This window comes from Nicotiana tomentosiformis, chromosome 5 (genome assembly GCF_000390325.3).
Source record: "Nicotiana tomentosiformis chromosome 5, ASM39032v3, whole genome shotgun sequence".
Taxonomy (NCBI): domain Eukaryota; kingdom Viridiplantae; phylum Streptophyta; class Magnoliopsida; order Solanales; family Solanaceae; genus Nicotiana; species Nicotiana tomentosiformis.
The window spans coordinates 26,253,802-26,279,546 of record NC_090816.1 but is presented as its reverse complement, the minus strand read 5'-3'; the positions used below and the strand labels follow the sequence as shown (position 1 = coordinate 26,279,546).

Sequence of the window (25,745 nt, the reverse complement as noted above, 5' to 3'; positions counted from 1 at the left end):
TACGGTCCATACAAGGTATATAAGGTATGTTATGGACTTGTGCCATACAAGGTACCATATGACCATGATAGTGAGGTGTATAAGGTATGTTAAAAGTGAGTATTATTTTAAGTAATTTGAGATAATTCTTAATGATGTGAATAATTAATTAATTATTGGGTAATGAAAAATTGCCTAGTTAATTAAAGAATTTGGGTAAGATTAAACACCCCCACGTGGCAGCAAGACACTCCAAGATTCATGACTCTTAAGTCATTAGGAAAAGGTGACTAATTAAAGGTATGTGGTTAAGCCACCACATAAAGTGGGACCCACATCCATTCTAATATAAGACATCTCATACTTAAAAGAGAGATGCATATATCACATAAGCAACAAAGATCTTCAACAATTCAACTTACTTATAATACCTCTCTAACTTACTTATATATCACACATAAGCAACGTGAGATCTTCAACAATTCAGCAAGATCTCATAGCATATTAAGCAACGTGAGATTCTGCAATTATAATGGAGTACGGTGCAACTTTCTCAAGAATATCATACGGATTTTTCCCTACTCCGATCTTGCCATCATGTGTTTTGTCGCAACTAACATGTGTTATAGGGATTGTCAAGAGAACCGACGCAGGTATGTTAAGGCTATCCCTTCTTTCTTTTTGGCATGATCCAAATGATACAAACGAAACGAGCAAAATATGCAACTTACATAAATGACTCTATTCATAGAAATGCTAGAGATGCTTATGTTCTTGATTTTCCATGTGTCCTATTATTCTATCATATGTTCATGGGTCTCAGAAAATACGTAAGTTGATAAAGTTTATTTCATGATATTAATCAGAGGTATAATGGTCTTATGACATACCGAGAGATTTTATTGACGTACTTCTCATGCATTGCATTTATTTATACATGTACATTGACCCATGACCAGATGGCGTTATATACGCATATATATATATATATATATATATATATATATATATATATATATATATATATATATATATATATATATATGTATATGAGGTATGAGGAAAGGTTATGGCATTATATACGCACCACCACCTAATCAGCTGGTATTCGTTGATGATTTGCCCAGAGTGGCCGAGATGATATGATGGGATGCCCTCAGAGGCTTGATGATGTTATGAACATATATACCTAAGTATAGTATGACATTTATACGCATATGCATGGCATTATAAATATTAATGATTCACAGAGTTATTCGGACTTACATGTCGAGTCTTTTACTCCATGTTTCTCTCATGTCTATTATTTACTGATTTTCATTCCTTACATACTTGTTACATTATTTGTACTGACGTCTCTTTTTGCCTGGGGATATTGCGTTTCATGTCCGCAGGTCCCGTTAGACAGGTTGAGAGTCCTCCAAATAGGCTATCAGCTTAGCAGAAGGTGTTGGTGCGCTCCATTCTTTTCGGAGTTACTATTTGGTCAGTATGATTAGGACATGTAATGATTGGTATGGCGGGGCACTGTCCCGACCTTTATGAAAATTATATATTCTTAGAGGCTTGTAGATAGATGTCATGTATATGAAAGATTGTATGGCCTTATCGGTCTATGTTTAGTGTACGAGTGATTATTTTGGTCTTATAGGCCGTATGTATTATGTGTAAGTTGGTATTACATGTTTTATTCTAGTTATCCCACGGCAGCCTTTCCGTCTCATTTTTCTATGATAGTATGATACGAAAATATACGTTATATTGGTACTCGGTTGAGTAAGGTACCGGCTGCCCGTCGCGACCCATCGGTTTGGGTCGTGATAACTGGGATACGGGACCTTAAAGGTTAGTGGTTATCATGCAAAAAAGGCTTTAAGTATACTGATTGATACTGGAGTTCTCATAATTTCATAGACCCTGAATTGGTCAAGCATTTAGGGTGTAAGTCAGGTCTACATATCTTTTTTATGCTAGAAAATAATGTTCGCATTAAACTGGCAAGGGAACTTTGCATCATCTGATAACCTTCTCCATATATTAGCAAAAAACGAACCTTACTCATATCAGTAAGGAAAAAAAATAAAGGAAAGCAAAAAAGCTTTTCTATGCATCTACTATCATATGCAAGAACTATTATAAATATATGCACAAGAGATGGAGACTTGTTTATTTGTTTAAATTTTATATTATCTGTCTCTATTGCAACGATGAAAAGAGTTTTTTCTTTGATAAAATTTGTTAAAAATGTCTAAGATTGGCGATAACTTTTAAATGATTGTTTAGTTTGTTATATAGAGTACGGAGACTTGATAGTGTGTGATGACCCAATATGCCATCTTTAATTATAAATATTTATTTATGTGTTCTGAATCCTCAAATAGCACCATTCAGCTTTCCTCGACTTGCGTGCGCAGTCCGTATAATTTTTTTCGAAAAGATTTTATGTGAAAAAAATTGATAAAAATGTGAATTTGTTCTTTAAAACTCATTTAAGTTGACTTCGGCCAATATTTTAAGCAAAAGGACCGGGATCAGTATTTTGATGGTTCTGATGGGTATCATGATTTGGGACTTGGGCGTATGCCCGAAATTTAATTTGGAGCTCCCTAGCTTTAGTGATCGCCATTTATTGAAAATTAGAAATTTGAAAGCTTAAAGATTTCTAAGTTTGACCACAAATTGACTTTTATCAATATCGGATTTGGATTGAGATTCCGAGAGTTAGAATAGCTCTGTTATGTCATTTATGACTTGTCTGCCAAATTTGATGACAACAGAAGTGATTTGACGTGATTTGGACGCCCGATTATTAAAATAGGAATTCCTAAGTTTCATTGAAACTTTCAGCTGATTTGGTATCCGATTCGTAGTTCTAGGTGTTATTTTGGTGTTTTGATTATGCGAGCGAGTTCGTATGAAGTTTTTAGCCTTGTGTGCGTATATGGTTTGGAATCTCGAGGGCTCGGGTGAGTTTCGGATAGCCTACAGACCTTTTAAACTTTGGAAAAATCTGGTCTTTGAGCTTTAGCTGTTATCTGGTGCATTGTGCTTCGCGATCGCAAAGCCATTCCCGCAATCACAAAGATAAAATTGTGAGCCGTGATTTTTACCCTTCGTGTTCACGAAGATAGGCACACGATCGCAGAATGTTGGCTCCCAATTCATCGTGAACTCGTATAGTTGATCACGTCCGCAAAGAGGAAATGAGGCAGAAGCTGGGGCACTCAAATTTGTGCTTCGCGATCGCATGAAGTAGTCTACGATCGCGAAGGTCTAAAGGGTCGTGCTCCGCGTTCGTGTATGGGATGTAGTGCAAATTGGTAGCCTGTGCAATTTGTGCTTCGTGATCGCGAAGCCATTCCCGTGATTGCGATGAGTAAAATGGACGTGGGCGGAAATTTTTCTATGCGATCGCGAACGGATTCCCGCGATCGCAATGAGTATATCCCTGGACAGCAGAACTTAAATTCTGGAAATGAAATTTTGACCCATTTTTCATATCTGCAATTTAGAGCTCTGTTTGAGCGAATTTTAGAGGAGTTTTGAAAAATTCAAACATAGTGAGTGTTCCTTATCCTATATTGATTATAACTCATAAATCCATGATTATATTCCTCGTTTATTTCGGATTTAGATGGAAGAAATTAGAATTTTTGTAAAATCTTCCAAAAATATAAAATGAAGATTTGAAAGGCTATCAGATGTCGGAATTCGATAATTTTAGTATGGTTTAACTCGTATCGGAACGGGTGTCCGAATTTTGTGATGTTTCATCGGGTTTCGAAAAGTGGGCCCCACATTGACTTTTAGTTGACTTTTCTGAAAATGACTTAAATTAAGTCTCTTTCGAATTGTGAATAATTTCTACAACTCAAATTGAATTGTTCGTAAATAATTTGCTAGGTTTGATTGGTTTGGAGAATAATTCGAAAGGAAAAGTTGTGGTCGAGTGATCATTTGAAATTGCGAAACAAGGTAAGTGTCGTGGTTAACCTTGACTTGAGGGAATAGAATCCTTGGATTATTTGTTACATGATTTTCACTGTGTAATGACATATAGGCGAGGTGACGAGTGCCTATACGTCGTCAAATTAATTATTTGCATATTTATCTGAAAATCATAAATTATTTTAAAATATGAATTAATTATTATATTTATTATTTCTCTTATATTCCTTGTCCAATATTATGTCTTGAATTCATGCTATAATTGTTACATGCATATTTGACTTATGTGTCTTAATTGCTACTTGACATTTAGCATATTAAATTTTAAATTGCCTATTTTCTCCCTGATTTCCACAATTAATTGCTACTTGTCATTACTTGTTTCCTCAATAATTTATAATTGTTGTATATTTTGTTGCCCAATAATTTCTTATTAATTGTGGTATTTATTGGAGTAGTTTTGCATTTAAGTATTATTAAATTATATTGTTGGAACGGGTTGCACGCCGCAATAGAATTTATTGAAAGATTATATTGGGGGATCGGGTTGCACACCGCAACAGATTTTATTTTATGTTTATACTGTTGGAGCGAGTTGCACGCCGCAACGGAATTTAATTGAAAAATTATATTTAAGGAACGGGTTGCACGCCGCAACAGATTGATAAACGAAATAAATGGTTGTGACTGCTGAATTGACTTCCATTATTGATATGATTTACCTGTCTTACCTTTATTCTTGTTATTATTATCATTACTGCGTACAGGTTAATGTAAGTGACCTACTTTAGCCTCGTCACTACTTCATCGAGGTTAGGCTCGGTACTTACAGAGTACATGGAGTTGGTTGTACTCATACTATACTTTGTATTTCTTGTGCAGATACCGGAGTTGATCCCAATGGCGTACGGTAGATTTGCTGGGATCCAGCTATCGGAGGAGACTTGAGGTATAGCTGCACAATGTTCACAGCTCTGAAGTCCCTTTCTACTTTATCTTAGTTGTGTGCTTTCTTTCAGACAAATTTATTTTTATTCAGACTTTGTTTGTATTATTCTAGAAGCTCGTGTACTTGTGACTCCAGTTCTGGGATGGTATTTAGACACCGTTATCATTTGCTTGCTTACTTTAATTCAGACATTAGTCCAGTTGTTCGGGTTTCTTTATTATTTAATTAAAATGAATTATTAAAAATGGTTAAATTTATTCTAACGTTGGCTTGCCTAGCAAGGAAAAAGTTAGGTGTCATCACGGTCCCGAAGGTGGGAATTTCGGGTTGTGATAAGTTGTTATCAGAGCACTAGGTTACTTAGGTCTCATGAGTCACGAGCAAGCTTAGTAATGTCTGAAGGATCGGTACAGAGATGTCTGTACTTATCTCTCAAAGGCTATGAAGTTTAGGAACAATATCACTTCTTTCTTATTCTGTCGTGCGATTTTATTCTATCATCGATGATTGAACAATTCTATTCTTATTCTCTCGCAGATGGTGAGAACACGTAATACATCTACCGACGGACATGGACTAGAGCCCCCGATGGCAACTATGACCAGGGGTAGAGGCCAAGGTAGAGGCAGAGGTAGAGCTCAGTCTAGAGCTCGAGCAGCAACACCTGTTGTAGAACCACAAGTGGATTTGCAAGCGGAGGTTCCAGCTCAGACTGTATCTATTGGACCAGTTCAGGTCCCTCAAAAATTCATAGCTACTCTAGTGCTTCGGGATGCTCTAGTCCGTTTGGTGAGCTTTATGGAGGGCGTGGCCCAGAATGGTACATTTCCAGTGGCACCAGCTGTCTCACAAGCTGGGGGAGGAACACAAACTCCCACTACTTCTGCTCCGCAGCAGATGGCTCCCTAGAATCAAGCCCCAGCAGTTTCGTTAGTTGGGGTAATTTAGCCAGTTGTTGTGGCACAAGCTGGTGATAAGCCCGCCATGTCTTCTGTGGCTTAATTGAGATTGGACAAGCTTAGTAAGCTTTCTCCAGTTCACTTTAGTGGTACGCCTTCTGAGGACCTACAGGATTATCTTGACCATTTTCATGAGATGCTGCGGAACATGGGAATAGTTGAAAACAGCGAGGTCGATTTTGATGTGTTTCAGATGAATGGTTCCGCCAAGAGGTAGTGGAGAGATTATCTACTTGCTAGACTAACGGATTCGCCTGCACTTACTTGGGAGCAGTTCTCACTGCTATTTCTGGAGAAGTTTGTTTTTATTACACTTAGAGAGGAATACCGTAGGCAGTTTGAGCATGTCTAGCAGGGTAGTATATTTGTTACCCATTATGAGACCCGGTTTGTAGACTTAGCCCGTCATACCATCGTATTTCTTCCTACTGAAAGGGAGAGGGTGAGGAGATTCATTGATGGACTAACTTATACTCTCAGGCTTTAGATGGCCAAGGAGACAGGGAGTGATATTACCTTCCAGACCGAAGTGAATATTGCTAGGCGGATTGAGTTAGTTCGAGCTCAGGAGAGAGGGCCAGTGTCAGATAAGAGGCCCTGTCATTTGGGTAATTTTAGAGGCACCTCATCTGGAGGCAAGGGTACTTATGGTTGAGGTCATCCTCCCTGGCCATTTTATTCAGCACTTGAGGCATCTCACGGTGTTTTAGGGAGTCATGATCCTATTATTCCTTACTATGGACAGCCAGCATTTAGTGCACATTCAGCTCCTATCAATGCATCACCACTCCAGAGTCACTACATCGATTATCCGGTTCGTCCAGGTCAGCTTTAGCTTCAGCAGGCACAACAGTAGAATGGGTGTTAAAACATTGGTCATATCAGGAGGTATTGACCTAGGTTGTCGAGCAACAGATCACAGCAGATTCTCGTGCCATCATACCGGCACTGATTGCTCCACTGCCCTCCCAGCCAGCTAGGGGCAAGGGTCAGACAGCTAGAGGTGGAGGTCAGACAGTTACACGTGAAGGCCATCTAGTTAGAGGCCGTCCCAGAGATATAGTTCAGAGTGGTGGGGCCCAACCCCGATTTTATGCTTTTCTAGCTAGGCTTGAGGTCGAATCATCTGATGCCGTAATCACAGGTATTATTCCAGTCTGCCATAGAGATGCCTCGGTTCTATTTAATCCAGGATCTACTTATTCCTATGTCTCCTCCTATTTTGCTTCATATCTGGTTGTGCCTCGTGATTCTCTGAGTGCTTCTGTGTGTGTCCACACCGGTGGTAGATCATGTCTATCGTCTTGATATGATAGATTTTTATGTCATCTTAGGTATGGATTGGTTGTCACCCTATCATGCTATATTGGATTGTCATGCCAAAATAGTGACCTTAGCTATGCTAGGTTACCTCGAATAGAGTGGAAAGGGACTCTTGGCCATTCTACCATCAGGGTTATCTCTTACGTGAAAGCTCGATGTATGGTCGAAAAGAGGTGTCTAGCTTACTTGGCTTATATTCACGATCCTACTACGGAAGTTCCTTCTATGGATTCAGTTCCAGTTGTCCTTGAGTTTCCTTATGTATTTCCTGCAGATTTGCCGGGGATGCCACCCGACAGAAATATTGACTTCTGTATTGATTTGGCTCTGGGCACCCAGCCTATTTCTATGCCACCATACCGTATAGCCCTGCCGGAGCTAAAGGAATTTAAGGAACAATTACAAGACTTGCTTAACCAGGGATTCATCAAACCTAGTGTCTCGCCATGGGGTGCACCAGTGTTATTTATAAAGAAGAAAGATGGTTGAATGCAGTTATATATAGATTATCGGCAATTGAACAAGGCCACTATCAAGAACAAGTATTTGTTGCCAAGAATTGATGACTTATTCGATCAGCTTCAAGGTGCCAAGGTGTTTTCGAGATTGATATGAGGTCTGGCTACCATCAGTTGAAGATTAGGGTATCTGATGTCCCTAAGACAGCTTTTCAAACTCGGTATGCGCATTACGAATTCCTAGTGATGTCATTTGGGCTTACAAATGCCCCAGCAACATTTATGGATTTGATGAACCGGGTGTTCAAGCCTTATTTAGATTCTTTTGTGGTCATATTTATTGATGATATCTTGATTTACTCCAGCAGTAGAGAGGATCATGAACAACATCTTCGGATGGTGCTTCAGACTTTGAAAAATAATCAATTATATGCCAATTTTTCAAAATGTGAATTTTGGTTAGACTTAGTTGCCTTTTTGGGGCATGTTGTATTGGCGAAAGGCATAAAAGTGGATCCTAAGAAGATTGAGGTAGTTCAGAATTGGCCTAGACCTACTTTAGCTACAAAGATTCGGAGTTTCCTGGGGTTGGCAGGTTATTATCACCGGTTCGTGGAGGAGATTTCATCCATAGAATCCCCATTGAACAAATTGACCTAGAAAGGTGCCCCATTCAAAGGGTCAGACGAGTGTGAGTTAAGCTTTCAGAAGCTCAAGACTGCTTTGACTACGACGCAAGTGTTGGTATTGCCCACAGATTCAGGATCTTATACAGTGTATTGTGATGCATCTCGCATGGGGCTTGGTGCAGTATTAATGCAAGATGGCAGAGTGATTGCATATGCGTCACAGCAGTTGAAGGTTCATAAAAAGAATTACCCTGTTAATGACTTAGAATCGGCATCCATTGTTCATGCGCTGAAGATTTGGAGGCACTACTATAACAGTGTCTCCTGTGAGGTATTCATTGATCAACGTAGTCTACAGTATCTGTTCAAACAAAAAGATCTCAATTTAAGGCAGGGAAGATAGTTGGAGTTGTTGAAAGACTATGAAATCACCATTTTGTATCACCCCGGAAAGGCCAATATGGTGGCCGATGCTTTGAGTAGAAAGGCTATGAGTATAGGTAGCCTTGCATATATTTAGGTTGGTGAGAGGTTGTTAGTTGCAGATGTTCAGACTTTGGCCAATCAGTTCGTGAGGTTAGATTGCACAGTCACTCGCTCTTTCTTGTATGAGCGTATCACAGAGCGACAGTATGATGATCCCCATTTGCTTGTCCTTAAAGACACGATTCGGCACGGTGGTGCCAAGCAGGTTGTTGTGGTGGAAGATGGAGTTCTGCGGATTCAGCGTCATATTTGTGTGCCTAATGTGGATGGGCTTTGGGAATTAATTCTTGAATAGGCCCACAGTTTCCGGTATTCTATTTATCCAGGTGATGCCAAAATGTATCAAGATTTGCGACAACATTATTGGTGGAGGAGAATGAAAAAGGATATAGTTGTATATTTGTAGCTGGGTGTCTAAATTGTCAGCAAGTCAAGTACGAGCATCAGAGACCTGGTGGTTTGCTTCAAAAGTTAGAAATTCCTGAGTGGAAGTGGGAGCGTATCACTATGGATTTTGTTGTTGGGCTTCCACGGACTCAGAGAAAGTTCGATGCAGTATGGGTCATTGTAGACAGGTTGACCAAGTCAGCACATTTCATTCCAGTAGCAGTTCACCTCGCATTTCTGGAGGGCTATACAATGTGAGATAGGCACGCGGGTTGAGTTGAGTACAACATTCCATCCTCAGATGGACGGACAATCCAAGAGCACTATTAAGATATTGGAAGATATGCTTCGCGCTTGTGTTATAGACTTTGGAGGTTCTTGGGATCAGTTCTTGCCACTTGCAGAGTTTGCCTATAATAACAACTACAAGTCGAGCATTCAGATAGCTCCGTATGAAGCCTTATATGGTAGGCGATGTCGTTCGCCAGTTGGCTGGTTTGAACCGGGAGAGGCTCGGTTGTTGGGTACCGATTTTGTACAGGATACCTTGGATAAGGTCAAGATTATTCAGGATCGACTTCGCACAGCTCAGTCTAGGCAAAAGAGTTATGCCGACCGTAAAGTTCGTGACATTGCATTCATGGCAGGAGAAAGAGTATTGCTCCGGGTTTCACCTATGAAAGGTGTAATAAGATTCGAAAATAAGGTCAAGTTAAGCCCTAGGTATATCGGACAGTTTGAAATTCTTGGAAAGGTGGGTGAAGTAGCCTACAGGCTTGTACTACCACCTAGTTTATCAGCAGTTCATCCGGTGTTCCATGTGCCTATGCTCCGAAAATATCATAGTGATTTGTCCCATGTGTTAGATTTCATCTCAGTCCAATTGTTCAAAGATTTGACTTATGAAGAGGAGTCGGTAGCTATTCTAACCCGGCAGGTCCGACAGTTGAGGTCTAAGAGTTATCCATCCGTTAAAGTGCAATGGAGAGGTCAGCCGGTTGAAGCATCTACCTGGGAGTCCGAGTCCGACATGCAGAGTAGATATCCACACCTTTTCACTAGCCCATGTACTTTTCTAGTTTCGTTCAAGGACGAATGTTTATTTTAGAGGTGGAGAATGTGATAACCCAATATGTCATATTTAATCTTAAACATTCATTTCTGTGTTCTGAGTCCGCAAATAGCAATATTGAGCTTTTCTCGACTTGCGTGTGCAGTCCGCATAATTTTTTTTCGGAAAGCTTTTATGTGAAAAATATTGATAAAAAATTAAATTTGTGCTTTAAAACTCATTTAAGTTGACTTCGGTCAACATTTGGAGCAAACGGACCAGGATCAGTGTTTTGATGGTTCTGGTGGGTCCGTATCGTGATTTGGGACTTGGGCGTATGACCAGAATTTAATTTGGAGGTTCCTAGCTTGAGTTATCGACATTTATTGAAAATTAAAAATTTGAAAGCTTAAAGATTTCAAAGTTTGACCAAAACTTGACTTTTATCGATATCGTATTCGGATTGAGATTCCAAGAGTTAGAATAGCTCTGTTATATAATTTATGACTTGTCTGCCAAATTTGGTAACAAACAGAAGTGATTTGACGTGATTCGGACGCCCGGTTGTTAAAATAGGAATTCTTAAGTTTCATTGAAAATTCCATTTGATTAGGTGTCCTATTCATAGTTCTAGGTGTTAGTTTGGTGTTTTGATCGCGAGAGCGAGTCCGTATGAAGTTTTTGGACTTGTGTGCATATATGGTTTGGAACCCCGAGGGCTCGGGTGAGTTTCGGATAGCCTACATACCTTTTGAAATTTTGAAAAATCTAGTTTTTGAGCTTCAGCTGTCATCTGGTGCATTGTGCTTCGCGATCGCGAAGAGGAAATTGTGAGCCATGATTTTTACCCTTTGTGTTCGCGAAGATAGGCACGCGATCGCGGAAGGTTGGCTCCCAGTGCATCGCGAAAGTGTATGGTTGATTGCGTCTGCGAAGAGGAAATGAAGCAGAAGCTGGGGCAGTCAAACTTGTGCATCGCGATCGCATGAAGCAGTCCGCGATCACGAAGGTCTAAAGGGTCATGCTCCCCATTTGCGTACGGGATGTCGCGTTCGCGTAGTCAAAATTGGCAGCCTGTGCAATTTGTGCTACGTGATAGCGAAGCCGTTCCCGCGATCTCGATAAGTAAAATGGACCCGGGCAGAAATTGTTCTACGCGATCGCAGAAAGATTCCCGCGATCGCGAAGAGTAAATCCCTAGACAGTAGAACTTAAGTTCTGGAAATGGAATTTCGACCCATTTTTCTTATCCGCGATTTAGAGCTCGGTTTGAGCGATTTTCAGAGGAGTTTTCACAAATTCGAACTGGGTAAGTGTTCCTTATCCTATATTGATTATATTTCATAAATCCATGATTATATTCCTCGTTTATTTCGGATTTAGATGGAAGAAATTAAATTTTTTGTAAAATCTTTCAAAAATGTAAAATGAAGATTTGAAAGGCAATTCTATGTCGGAATTCGATAATTTTAGTATGGTTGAACTCGTATCGGAACGGGTATCCGAAATCGGTAATTTTTCGTCAGGTTCCGAAAAGTGGACCCCACGTTGACTTTTAGTTGACTTTTCCAAAAATAACTTAAATTAAGTCTCTTTCGAATTGTGAATAATTTCTAAAGCTCAAATTGAATTGTTGGTAAATAATTTGCTAGGTTTGATTGGTTTGGAGAATAATTCGAAAGGAAACGTTGTGGTCGAGTGATCATTTGAAATTGCAAAACAAGGTAAGTGTCGTGTTTAACCTTGACTCGAGGGAATAGAACCCTTGGATTATTTGTTACGTGAATTTCATGTGTAACGACGTATAGGCGAGGTGACGAGTGCCTATAAGTCGTCAAATTAATTATTTGCATATATATCTAAAAATCATAAATCATTTTAATTCATGAATTAATAATTATATTAATTATTTCTCTTATATTCCTTGTCCAATATTATGTTTTGAATTCATGCTATAATTGTTACAAGCCTATTTGACTTATGTGTCTTAATTGCTACTTGACGTGTAGCATATTAAATATTAAATTGCCTATTTTCTCCCTGATTTCCACAATTAATTGCTACTTGTCATTACTTGTTTCCTAAATAATTTATAGCTGTTATATATTTTGCTGCCTAATAATTTCTTATTAATTGTGGTATTTATTGGAGTAGTGTTGCATTTAAGTGTTGTTAGATTATATTATTGGAGCGGGTTGCATGCCGCAACAGAATTTATTAAAAGATTATATTGGGGTATCGGGTTGCACGCCGTAATGGATTTTATTTTAAGTTTATATTGTTGGAGGGGGTTGCACGCCACAACGGAATTTAATTGAAGGGTTATATTAAAGGAGTTGGTTGCACGCCGCAACAGACTGATAAAAGAAATAAATGGTTGTGACTGCTGAATTGACTTCCATTATTGATATGATTTACCTGTCTTACATTTATTCATGTTATTATTATCATTACTGCGTACAGGTTAATGTAAGCAACCTGTCTTAGCCTCGTCACTACTTCGTTGAGGTTAGGCTTGGCACTTACAGAGTACATGGGGTCGGTTGAACTCATACTACACTCTGCAAATCTTGTGCAGATACCGGAGTTGATCCCAGCGGCGTACGGTAGATTTGCCCAGATCCAGCTATCAAAGGAGACTTGAGGTATAGCTGCACAACATTCGCAGATCTGAAGTCTCCTTCTACTTTATCTTAATTGTGTACTTTCATTCAGACAACTTTATTTTTATTCAGACCATTGTTTGTATTATTCTAAAATATCGTGTACTTGTGACTCCAGTTCTGGGATGGTATTTAGACATTGTTATTATTTGGTTGCTTACTTTAGTTCAGATATTATTCTAGTTGTTCGGGTTTCTTCATTATTTAATTAAAATGAATTGTTAAAAAAGGTTAAAATTATTCTAACGTTGGCTTGCCTAGTAAGTAAAGTGTTAAGCGCCATCACACTCCCGTAGGATGTCGTGATGGCACCTAGTCTTAGGGAATAGGTAAGCCTAACACTTACTGAATTAGTAGCAACTCAACCAAATAATTTTAAATATGAAATAGAAATTTCCTACCATTCCAAAATCGGTAGTACATGTCATAAGTTCTACAGAGTTTATTAGAAAATCTCTAAATACAACTGTTCCAGAATAGAATCAAACAGTGCAATGAAACAATCAGAAGGCGACTCTGAGGCCTGCGAATGCGACAAGTATACCTTAAGTCTCCACAGCAATTTGCAATCAATTAGCAATATTATCAACAACACTGAGGTACCTGGATCTGCACAAAAAGATATGCAGAAATGTAGCATGAGTACACCACAGTGGTACCCAGTAAGTATCAAGCCTAACTTTAGTAGAGTAGTGACGAGGCCAGGTCAAGACACCTACCAGACATATAAACTTGTTCAAAATGTCACATAAAGCTAAAAAGGAAATAATATCAATATAAGGCCAATAACAGAAGAATTTTTAATACAAATCAACAATGAAAATAATGAGAACACGGATGACATCGAGCAAACAATCAAGCAATTGAGCAACATATAATCAGAGTACAAATATAATATAAAAATGGCACGCATTACCCTTCGTGCTTTTACTCTCGTCCTTACCATGAAATGATGAATAATTTAAACAAAATTAAGCATAATTCCAACTTGAACATAGTAAAGCGTAAAATGAGTTATTAAGCCAATTTAGAATTTAAATAAGGTAAAATAGTAGAGAGGTTGTGCAAATAGAATATCATTTGAGTTTAATTTAGAAATATATGAGATCCAATATAATATTGTATTTATACAAATTAAGATATTCAATAAAATTTTAACGAGATAAATATGGAATTTATTAAAGTAAAACGTAATAACAATTTTTTACATAAATTACCCGATAATGATGAAGTTGAGATATCAATTAAAGTAAAACTATAATCACCATTTAATTTAATAGATCTTCGAATAAGATATGATTTTTATTTTTGAAAGACACGCAAGTGGAACAACCTGAAAATTCTTTTATTTATATCTGCTAAATTTTCAGCAACTTAACATATCACATAGAATGCATGACTCACACAAGAAGTCCATATTATTCCATTTTTAATATATTGACAGCTAATTAATTATGTTCAAAATATAATGAAGTGATTTAAGAAACCACAATAGCCGTCCTAACATAGAATGCATCATGAGAATCACAATCGGAATTAACCTTAATATCACTTTAATTTTATATTTATTGCGACGTGCAACCCGATCCCAAGCAATAACAAATCATATTTGTTGCAGTGTGCAACCCGATCCCTCTCAATATTAAATTATATCTGTTGCGGCGTGCAATCCGATCCCTCTCAATAATAAATTATATCGGTTGTGGCGTACAACCCGATCCCTCAAAATAATAAATCATATATGTTGAGGCGTGCAACCCAATCCCTCTCAAGCAACATAAATTAAGCAACCAATTTACAACCAATTACGGTATACCACAACATCAAAAGGAATAACAAGGCTACCCAAACAAGTCATTGTAACGATTCGACTTGTAATTTTGCGAATTAGTATATCTTTCAGCGAATTAAGGTCTCAAGCAGCTTTGTAATGTGTATTATGACTTGCATATGTGGTCGAGTTTGATTTTCGGACGATTCGGGATCAAATTGGAAGAACAATTCTTATTTAAGAAGCTTGAAAGAAAAGAGTTGATCAGAGAGTTGACTTTTGAGCAAACGACTCTGAAATGGAATTTAGATGGTTTCAATAGCTTTGTATGGTGATTTCGGACTTAGGCGTATGTCCGAATTTGGATTTGGAAGTCCGTAGGACAACTTGACGCATTTTCGCGAAAGTTGGAAAATGGAAAATTTTTAGAAAGTTTGATCGGGAGTTGAATTTATTGATATCGGGGTCGAAATTTGATTTTCGAAATTGGAACAGGTCCATTTTGTCATCTATAACTCGTGTGCAAAATTTGAAGTCATTCCGGATTGATTTGATATGTTTTGACACGAGTTTTAGAAGTTGGAAGATTTGGAAATTTATGAGTTCAATTTGTGGTGCGATTCATAGTTTCGACACTTTTTGATGTGGTTTGAGACCTCAAGTACGTCCGTATTATATTTTAGGACTTATTGGTATATTTAGTTGAGGTCCCGAGTGGCTCGGGTGAGTTTCGGGGTGGGTTTTAAACGAGTTTGGGCATTTCGTCACTCTGATGATGTTTTGGGACAGTTGAAGTGCGGAGGGCACATTTTGGAGTGCGGATGTGTGGCCGCAAACTCCCAAAGTGCGGAGGCAGTGGAAATTGTGAGGACCGCATATGAAATTGTGCTATCCGTAGTTGAAATTGTGCGGTCCACAGAATTTCTCTCGCGGCCACAGAAAGGAGATTTTGAGGTCGATAGTCCGACTTCGAAAGCTTATATCTTTTAATCTACAAGTAAGTTGGAGATGATTCATAAACGAAAGTTGTAGCCCTTATAGTCTAGTTTCCAGAAAGCTAAACCAGGTATCTTTGGACATTTGTACCGAAAGTTATGGTCAATTTACTGAAGCATGGTAGTGTAGTGGTTGTTGAAGTGTGGCCGCACAATTTGGATTGCGGTGCCGTCAGCACTTTGGAAGTCAGATGTGGTACCATATAAACGAGGTTTTCATCTCATTTTTTATTTTTGGACCTAGAGAGCTCGATTTGTGGCGATGTTTCGTGGGTTTTTCAAGAAAATCATCGGAGCAAGTGATTCTATCTCGGATTTGGTTAATATACATGAATATATCACTGTTTTCAATCATTTAATTAGTATTTTAAAATGGAAATTTTGGAAAAAATTGTAGAAGTTTCATGTGACGACCCAAAATCCATTAAGGTCGCGATGGCGCCGGATACCACTGTCAGGCAAGCCAACAATAAATACTAAATTGCGTTCTCATTTTTATTACTTTTGAAATCATATTTTCCTTTAATATACATAGTAAAGAATGGGGATTTACAGAGTAAATAATAATACTTTTAACAAATTCAATACAGAACAACCCATAATCCTCTCAAAATTCGGTGTCACAAGTGCATGAGCATTTACTGGGAATATAAAATAAAATACAATAACTGTCCGAAATACAAATTAGACAGGAAAAATATAAATAACTCTGAAGGAGACTCTACTGGCTGCGGATCGTAATATAGAATGCAGTTCACCTAAGTCTCTGCAATAACCACACCTCTGCGCCCATAAGGCCACTAGACAAATACGTACCTGCACAAAAATGTGCAGCAAGTGTAGCATGAGTACGTAAACAATGTGTACCCAGTAAGTATCAAGCATAATCTCGAATAAGTAGTAACGAGAGGTCGACTTTGACACTCACTAAGGGTCAATAATATTAAGAATAGAAATATTAAATCAATATGATTTATAAGATTAACAATAATTTTCTTTAACCAGCAGAAATAATTAAATTCCTTCAAATGCGACCATTTCCAATTTCTTAATTAATTTCACAAGCTACAATAAATAGCAAAGTATCGTGTAATTATTATTATTAGGAACGATGTCCGACGAGGTCGTTTGGCCCGATCCAGAGTGTCGTGTACACTGCCGAGGGACGTGTGGCACGATCTATAGATGAATATATACTGCCGAGGCATTCGGCCTGCTCCACAAGAAAGGAGGACATTTTCTTATGTACCTCCGGAATGGGAATATATTTATATTTATTAAGATTTACATACCAGGATGTACAATTTATGGCAACAATTAAATAATTTGAGCAAAATTCAAGTATGTGAAATTTCAGTCTCTTATTATTTTCTCTAACAATTTACAACAAAAATTCAAATATTTCAATTAACTGAAAGATGCAATTATCACAAGTAATTCATGGTTTGAGTCCTAAACTACCCGGACTTAGCAATATTAGTAGCTACGCACGGACTTTCATTACCTCGTGCGTATGTAGCTCACACAATTAGCAACAATTATTAATTTAAATTACCTAGGGGTAAATTCCTTCTTACAAGTTTAGACAAGAGACTTACCTCGCTCCGAAGTTCCATAGCCGACTCCCAAGCCTTTCAAACAACTCGACCGATGCCCAATGCTCCAAAACTCGCTTTCGCTTTATTAATATTCACAAGCTTTTAATACTCCTCCGACATCGTAAAATTGAGTAAAATGCTCATACGCCACCAACAAATTCATATCTATAATTACAATCTTAATTACAATCAAATTATGACTCAAAAATATTATCAATATCCACTTATGGCTCACAAGTTGGCTACAAGCCTCCGGCTCAAATCATCTAATAGGTTCACTTACTAGCACATTCAACTCCACTCTTATCATTTAATACCCATTTGAAGTGATCAATGATACTACATTAATTCTCCAACACCGCCAAATTACTATTTATCGTCTTCCTTAACCAATATTTCCAAAACATTTAATTTGGTGATTACTTAGTTGAACACTTCCAACTAAGCTATAAAATGATTCAATAGGTTCATTGCATCCTTTAATTTCATTTCTAAGAACACTATTTATTTTTCCCTCATTTTCTCAAGAACACTATTCATGCCATGAACTAGGTTTATGAAATCAATTATCCAACCATAACAACTTGAAACAAATATTAGAATTACTCTCACCGACTCATAAGAAATGAGCTTGAAGCATTAGTATTACCTTCTTGAAGCTTTTCCTTAAAATTCCAATGTTTGGGAAATTTGGTGTTCTTGAACAACTTGAAAGATTTCTAGGGATTTCAAAGATTGAAGGATGTTAATACTACTGTTAATAGGATGTTATTAACATAAAATATCCAAAAATAACTCACCTTGTATTCTTAAGTAGTCCCCAAGGTCGAATCCACCATGAAAGAACCAATCCCTAGCTGAAGAAAATCCCCAAAAATGGCCGCTGCGCGTGACTGCCTTATATAGGCACAGGTGCTTCAGCGAGTTGTATCGTGCGCTGTGCAGGTTGTACCTCGTATTACATGGTTTCCCCTGCTGGACACCTTTTACTAAAACATCCATAACTCCTTGTAGAAATATCCAAATGACAAACGGTTTAAAGCATTAGAAACTAGACTCAAAGATCTTTCATTTGATAGGTTGTCCACTATATAACTCCTTATATATATATATATATATATATATATATATATATATATATATATATATATATATATATAGGCATGCTCGTCCAAAGTTAGGTTTTGTGTGTACTCATCTCGAACTTTAGTCTATCATGTAATCTCCAACTTGACTTAGAATTAGGGCTCTCCTTAGACCCCACATCACTTATAATATGAATCATACAAATATTAACATACAAACCTGCTGGAACCTTCAAATCCCGATTCCGAGGTCGTTTAATAAAAAAATCCAACCTTAGTCAATTCTTCCAACTTAAAGCTTTCGAAATGAGAATTTTCTTTCCAAATCAACTTCGAACTTCCCAAAATTAAATTCTGACCACGCGTACAAGTGATAATACCTAAAGTGAAGCTGCTCAGGGTCTCAAACCACTGAACGATGCCCTAAGGCTCAAAACGTTCGGTCGGGTCGTTACATTTCATAAAACGAAGTTTTGGGATTTGAATGTCAATTCAGAGTCAAATTTGAGTGAAACTAGTATGGTTGGACTCGTATCGGAATGGGTGTTCAGATTTCGTGAAAATTCTGCCGGGCTCCGAGATGCAGGCCCTGCGTTGACTTTTGGTTGACTTTTTAATGTGAATTTTTTAAGTCGACGTTTTATTATCCGAAATTATTTTCGATGAATTTTAATGAAGGTATATAATTTATTTGGCTAGATTTGGCCCATCCAGAAGTCATTTCATGCAAGAAGGCTATTTTGAAATATATGCCTAACTTCATAAAGGTAAGTATCTTGCCTAACCTTGAGTGGGGGAATTACCCCTTAGGCGTTGAGTCTTTTGTGGAAAGTGTGTAATTGAAAACCATGTACGCGAGGTGACCAGTATGTACTTGATTTATATGTAAAATTTATATCGGTTGAAATTCGTGGATGCCCTTAAGATATTTCCTGGAAATAATTATATTATGAATTTTTTCGTATGCAAATAATTAATTAAATAAGTTTAAATTGAGGTATTAATATATTTATCAAAAACATGGAATAAAGAAAGTGTTGTCTTATGCTAAGTTAATTTTCCTTCCTTGTTGTTGTTTTCGAGATTTTATATATGTTGTGTGGAGCCTTGGACTATTTGCTGTGAAATTAATTAATTTTGTTGTATCTTGGGAATTGGTTGTGGCCTATGAGAAATTTATAATATGAACTATTATTTTGTGTTGTCGTGGTAATATCCGTGTAAATTGTTGTGTGATTTGGGTTACTGTTATGCGGTGGATAAGGGTGACATTCTACTGTTGATATTATGTGGGTATAAGGGTGGCATTTCACTGTGGTTACGTGTGTTGGGATATTATCTAGATTGAGCGATAAGGGAGACTATTATAGGAGCGATAAGGGTGGCTATTATAGGAGTGATAAGGGTGGCTATAGGAGTGATAAGGGTGGCTATTGATATTTTCAGGGCGGAGGGATAAGGGTGGATATTGTCAGGGGTGATACGTGATGATGTGGGATTAATGTGTTGGTGATTTTTATGTGATGTTATGATTTTTTTGTGATTTCTTTTATATATTGTGCAATTTATTTTATAAATTCAGTAAATTTGATAATAGTCAGATATATGTTGAAATTATGAGCCTGTAGATATTGCCGGGCGGATTATGATATGGGCACGATGTGTCGGGGAAATATGATGAATTTATTATTGGCAAGTGAATTGTCCGTGCAGTTATGATATGAAATATGGGCACGAGGTGCTGTGATTATATAATGAAAATGCTATTGGTACGTGAATTGTCCATGCAGTTATGATATGAAATGTGAGAACGAGGTGCCGTGAGTAAATAATGATGATATTGGCATGTGAGTTATCCGTGCGATTGTGATAGAGATATTGGCACGAGGTGCCGTGGAAATATATAAGTGGGCTGAGATCCATATTGTATGATTATGAGATGAGGTGTCACAAGGTGACTTTTATTTAAAAGGATTATATTCAAAATAGTATTTGAAAGAATTATATTCGAAAGATATTTATTTGAAAGAATTATATTTGAAGGATATTATTTGAAAGAATTATATTCGAAAGATATTTATTTGAAAGAATTATATTTGAAGGATATTTAATTGAAAGAACTATATTCGAAATATATTTATTGGAAAGGATTATATTCTAGATATTTCTATTGAAAAATTTATAGATGAAAGATTTATATTTTGAAGGACTTGATTATTGGTTGTACTTGTGTTCATTATCTGTTTGAGCAATATTTATGGAGTTCTTGTCGCCTTGCTGTTTACATCACTAGTTGATTATTTTTGCTATCACTGCTATTTGTTTTCTATTATTTTTGTATACTATATTGCACAGGTTATTTGACTAGTGAGTATCTTGATTGTATCTCGTCACTACTCTACCGAGGTTAGTCTTGATACTTACTGGGTACCGACCGTGATGTACTCATACTATACTTCTGCACATTTTTGTGCAGAGCCAGGTATTGGAGATATCGGACTCAGACGGAGTTGGAGTGGGATCGCAAGGATTCAAGGTAGAGTTGCTTGGTCGTCGCAGTCCCTTGGAGTCTTTCCATTTTATTGTACTGTTAATCATTAGTCAAACAGTATTGAGTATTCGATCCTTGATATCATTTCATGTATTCAGTTGGAGTTCGTGACTCAGTATTTCCATTCTTGGGAGGTTGTTTGTAATTATTTCCGCTGTTGTTTTTGACACTTGTATTTAATTCAAAAAAACAAAGGCTTGAATTGTAATTATAATCGACTTACTTAGTCTTAGAGATTAAGTGCCATCACGACGCCTGTGGTGGGATTTTGGATCGTGACAGTCACAACTAATGAAAAGGATACACAATGTCTCGCGAAATCAAATAGCAAGGAAAAGACAATCCATAAACCAAGGCACAGTTTATGAGCATTAATTAATCATTAAGGGATGTAGCAGATAAATCAGGGATTCAACAAGTGATTACAATCAACAATTAGCATATAAGGGTGAACTTGACAACAAGGATGGAACATGTACTAACAATTTCAAGTAAAGCACGTACAAATAATTCTAACCACAAAAAATATAATCATGAAACAATAATTACAATCAATTGTATAAAAGGAGCCCAACGGTCCAAACCGGTCAAATATCACATATAGGTCGTGTACCCACTCGTCACCTCGCGTATACGACCTTCACATTACACGAATGACACAATAATCCCAAATCCTAAGGGGTGATTTTTTCCATACAAAGTTAGACAAGACACTTACCTTAACGAAGTTAGGTCGGTATTCCAAAATAGCCTTCTTGCTGGAATTGACCTCCGGACAGCTCAAATCTATCCAATTAATTGTATAACTTCATTAAAATTTATCGAAAATAATTTCGAATAATAAAACATCGATTTAAAAGTTTAAATTAAAAAAGTCAACCGAAAGTCAACGTGGGGCTCGCCTCTCGGAACCCGACATTATTTTCACGAAATCCGAACACCTATTCTGATACGAGTTCAATCATACCAAATTTACCAAATTCCGATATCAACTCGACCCTCAAATCTTCAATTATGCCTTAAGGGTTTTCACAATTTTTTTTCCAACTTAAAACACCAATTACATGCTAATAATAACAATAGATTCGGGTCATTTGACTGAAATTAAGTTAAAAACACTTACCCTATTGTTTTCCTTGAAAATCTCCCGAAAATAGCCTCTCCTCGAGCTCCAAATCATTAAAAATGGAAAATCAAATGAAGTCCCATTTTCAGGACTTAAACTCTCTGCCTAGTCAGTTCTTCTATGCGATCGCGGACCAAGTCCCGCAATTGTGAAGCACAATTTTTCATTGCCCAAAAAACCTCTGCGCGATTGCGGATAATTGCACGCCATCGCGAAACACAACTTCGCATGACCCCTGCTACCTCATTTTCCTCTTCGCGAACGCGGCTTGATCCACGCGTCCGCGATGCATTCCTTCTTCCCAGCTACGCGATTGCGGTCCTCCCCACGCAATCGCATAGAACCAAATCTCAACAGCCCCAATTAACCCTACGCGATTGCGGATATCCCCACGCGATCGCATAGCACAAAACCTCCACTGCCCAGCTAAGCCTACGCGATTGCGGACCTTCTCACGCGATCGCGTAGAAGGAAACCAGACCTGTGCACTAGAAAATTTCAACAAAACACCAAGTCCGAAATTGATCTGTTAACCATCCGAAACTCACCTGAGCTCCCCCTCCCTCCCCGGACCTCAACCAAATATACCAATAAGTCCTAAAATATTATACGAACCTAGTCGAACCTCTAAATCACATCAAACAACACTAAAAATACGAATTGCACATTGATTCAAGACTAATGAACTTCAAAACTTCAAACTTCTACACACGACGCCGAAACCTATCAATCGGACTTGACCTCAAATTTTGCACACAAGTCATAATTGACATTGCAAACCTACTCCAATTTACGGAATAAGAATCCGACCCCGATATCAAAAAGTCCATCCTCGGTCAAACTTTCCAAAATTAAACCAATTTTCCAACTTTCGTCATTTGACGCTAAAATGATCTACGGACCTCCAATTCAACATCCGAACATGCTCCTAAGTCCGAAATCACCATACGAAACTATTGGAATCATCAAAACTCCAATCCGGAGTCGTTTGTTCAAACTCCGGTCAACTCTTTTTATTTAAGCTTCAAAAATAAAAATTGTTCTTTCAATTTAATTCCGAATCTTCCGAAAACCAAACTCGATCGCACGTGTACGTTATAATACGCATTACGAAACTGCTCGAGATCTTCAACCGCTGAACAGAATGTTAATTCTCAAAATGACAAGTCGGGTCGTTACATGAAAATACTTAAGCTAATACTTTAGGAAAATCACATCATCTTTTACATTTTCTTTTTCAAAAGCAAAGTTAAAAAAGAGAGCCAGTTGGGTCATGTTGGACGAGTTGATTTATGACACGTTATTTAATTAGATTATTTTGACTCAAGAAAATTTTGAGGGGATGGACCATGACCCGTTTATTGATCTTTTCGGCTAGTCCGATTTTGATCCAACACACACATTTGTCACCTGAACTTGAGATGCATATTCTCCTCAGTTCATTGTCTTACAAAGATCGGCATCAACTAAGAATAGGGTTTTCTAGTAGGAGAATACCATAAAAAGGTAGGATTCTTGGCATAGTACAAAAACCAATTAAGCATATAGGCACCACACAATATCAACAATACTGCTCATATAAATAGCCATAGCTAGCTCCTCCCTCTGATCACGAATTGCAATAACTTTGAAAGAGAAAAGTAAAGTATTTAGTGTATAGTGATAATATATTATACATCTTCTATCATCATGCCAAGAATAGATCCTTTGATAGTTGGTCGTGTGGTAGGAGATGTTTTAGATCCATTCACAAGGTCTGTTGATCTTAGAGTGGTTTACAATAATAGGGAAGTCAACAATGCATGTGGCTTGAAACCTTCTCAAATTGTTACGCAACCTAGGGTTCAAATTGGAGGGGATGATCTTCGCAACTTTTACACTCTGGTAAATCATATTCCTTCTGTTTTATTTTAAAAGCTCTAACCATTTATAATTGATTCGCATTGAAATTTAAGCAGTTTGACCCCATATTCCAAATCCCACCACGTAAAATGGAAAAGGAGGGAGCATATATATGTAAATGGTGGTGTTTAGTTTTAATTTCTTTGTCTTTCTTAATGTGGAATATTTTGATGACATTTGAGATTTTGTGCTCTTTTTTTTCCAAGGTTATGGTGGATCCTGATGCTCCAAGCCCAAGCAACCCTAACCTGAGGGAGTATCTACACTGGTTAGTCAAGTTTAACAAGTTCAACATATATAGTTTTTCTTTTCAACAAAAGATATTTTTATATATACCTATCACATGCTGCTGGAAAAAACAAAAGCTGGAAGTTGCAGGGTTCTTTTTAAGTGTTGCATGAGCTTCTTCCATCTATATCATTTCAAGCTTATACAATATACCTTTTGAAGAGGTTAAGCTGCATATATATATATATATATATATATATATATATATATATATATATATATATGAGGTAATATTGACACCTAACCCCTCCCATATATATATATATATAAAAGTGTTGTAGGGGTCAGACCTAACCCCTCCCACATTGAACCCAACTTGTCTAACATAAAATCATAACGTCACTAAACTATAACTAACGATATGTACTGCAAACCCTAATTCTTTCGTAACGCAAGTGAGACATATGCTTTAGACTTCTTACTCAAAATACTAACTTTAGTCTCAACACAGATATGACATATGTTATAAAGGATGCTACTCTTATTACAATAAAAAAGAAACACAAAATCAACAAAAATTCAAGCATCGCAAAATATTTTGTGATGGAAAAATGAGATCGTCACAAATATGTCAAAAATTTCGTTCACATTTATATATTCCGTCATAAAATTGTCACAAGTTAGTCACAATTTTGTAGTAGATCTTCAGTCAAAAATATTCCGTCACAAATCAACTTTTTTTCTTGTAGTGAAAACAATTGTGTGACATAAGTTCTAAATGAAAAACCAATGTAAATGAAAAGCTCAACCGAAAATCTTATTTGAAAAATCATTGGAACTGAAATACAGGAAAAACATAAAACTGAAAACGAGGAAAATCATAGTGGGCTTATTCTCTCTGTCTTTAGCTGGTCGTATTATATTATCTTTTTCAGTATTTTGGCTAGAATTTATATTATTCGGATTTATAAGTTTTGATTTGTTTTAATATTGTAATGCTCATTAAGAGTAATTAACTATCACTATATATCTTTTTTTTTCCCTAACACTTTCTTTATCTTATTTTTGTAGGCTGGTCACAGATATCCCAGCAACTACAGATACAAGCTTTGGTAAATCCTCCTATATTACAGATCATGAGTTGCTTCTTTGTACTAAAATCCATTCTGCATAATTAGTTTGTCATTTCATTATGTTAGATGGGTGTTGGATTAATCAACATTCTTAATTAGGTACAGTTTAAGTTCTATGCATTTTTTATTTTTTATTTTTTTTTTAAAAATAAAACCCTCCCAAATTAGGAGGATCTATAGTGTGTCCACAATTCTCCTCCAGCGTAACTCGAACTCAGGATCTAACGGTCGTAGGTGGAAGTGTTTTTACCAACTGAGCATGCCTCACTTCTCTATGCATTCCTGGTGTAAAACATTTTGCACAATTAGATCATTTGTAAGATAATAGTATTAATTAATAACCTAGTAAAAACGGTACTATAATTTACTATTAGAGGTAACATATATAAACTTATAACGTAAATTCTATTTACTGTATCAGTGTATACAAAAGGCAGTCTGGTATACTAAGTTGTATTCATGGAAGGAGAAAGAGTATTGCTTCGGGTTTCACCTATGAAAGGTGTAATGAGATTCGGAAAGAA

General features: G+C 37.1%; 1 protein-coding gene across 1 annotated transcript; it reads left to right on the top strand.

Moving 5' to 3' along the window:
• The first annotated feature begins 23,647 nt into the window (after positions 1–23,647).
• On the top strand, positions 23,648–25,262 carry LOC138892066 (protein FLOWERING LOCUS T-like). Its single transcript, XM_070175758.1, has 3 exons — positions 23,648–23,842; positions 24,067–24,128; positions 25,160–25,262. Exons 1-3 carry the CDS (start codon positions 23,648–23,650, stop codon positions 25,260–25,262), a joined length of 360 nt encoding a protein of 119 aa, XP_070031859.1.
• The last annotated feature ends 483 nt before the right edge of the window (positions 25,263–25,745 follow it).

What these genes read in the sequence shown, in the direction of transcription:
- LOC138892066 (XM_070175758.1), top strand. Translation starts at nt 23,648, where the DNA reads ATGCCAAGAATAGATCCTTTGATAGTTGGTCGTGTGGTAGGAGATGTT. An exon ending in TTCGCAACTTTTACACTCTG is followed by an intron (nt 23,843 to 24,066) that starts GTAAATCATATT and finishes TTTTTTTCCAAG; the next exon opens with GTTATGGTGGATCCTGATGC. An exon ending in CTGAGGGAGTATCTACACTG is followed by an intron (nt 24,129 to 25,159) that starts GTTAGTCAAGTT and finishes TTATTTTTGTAG; the next exon opens with GCTGGTCACAGATATCCCAG.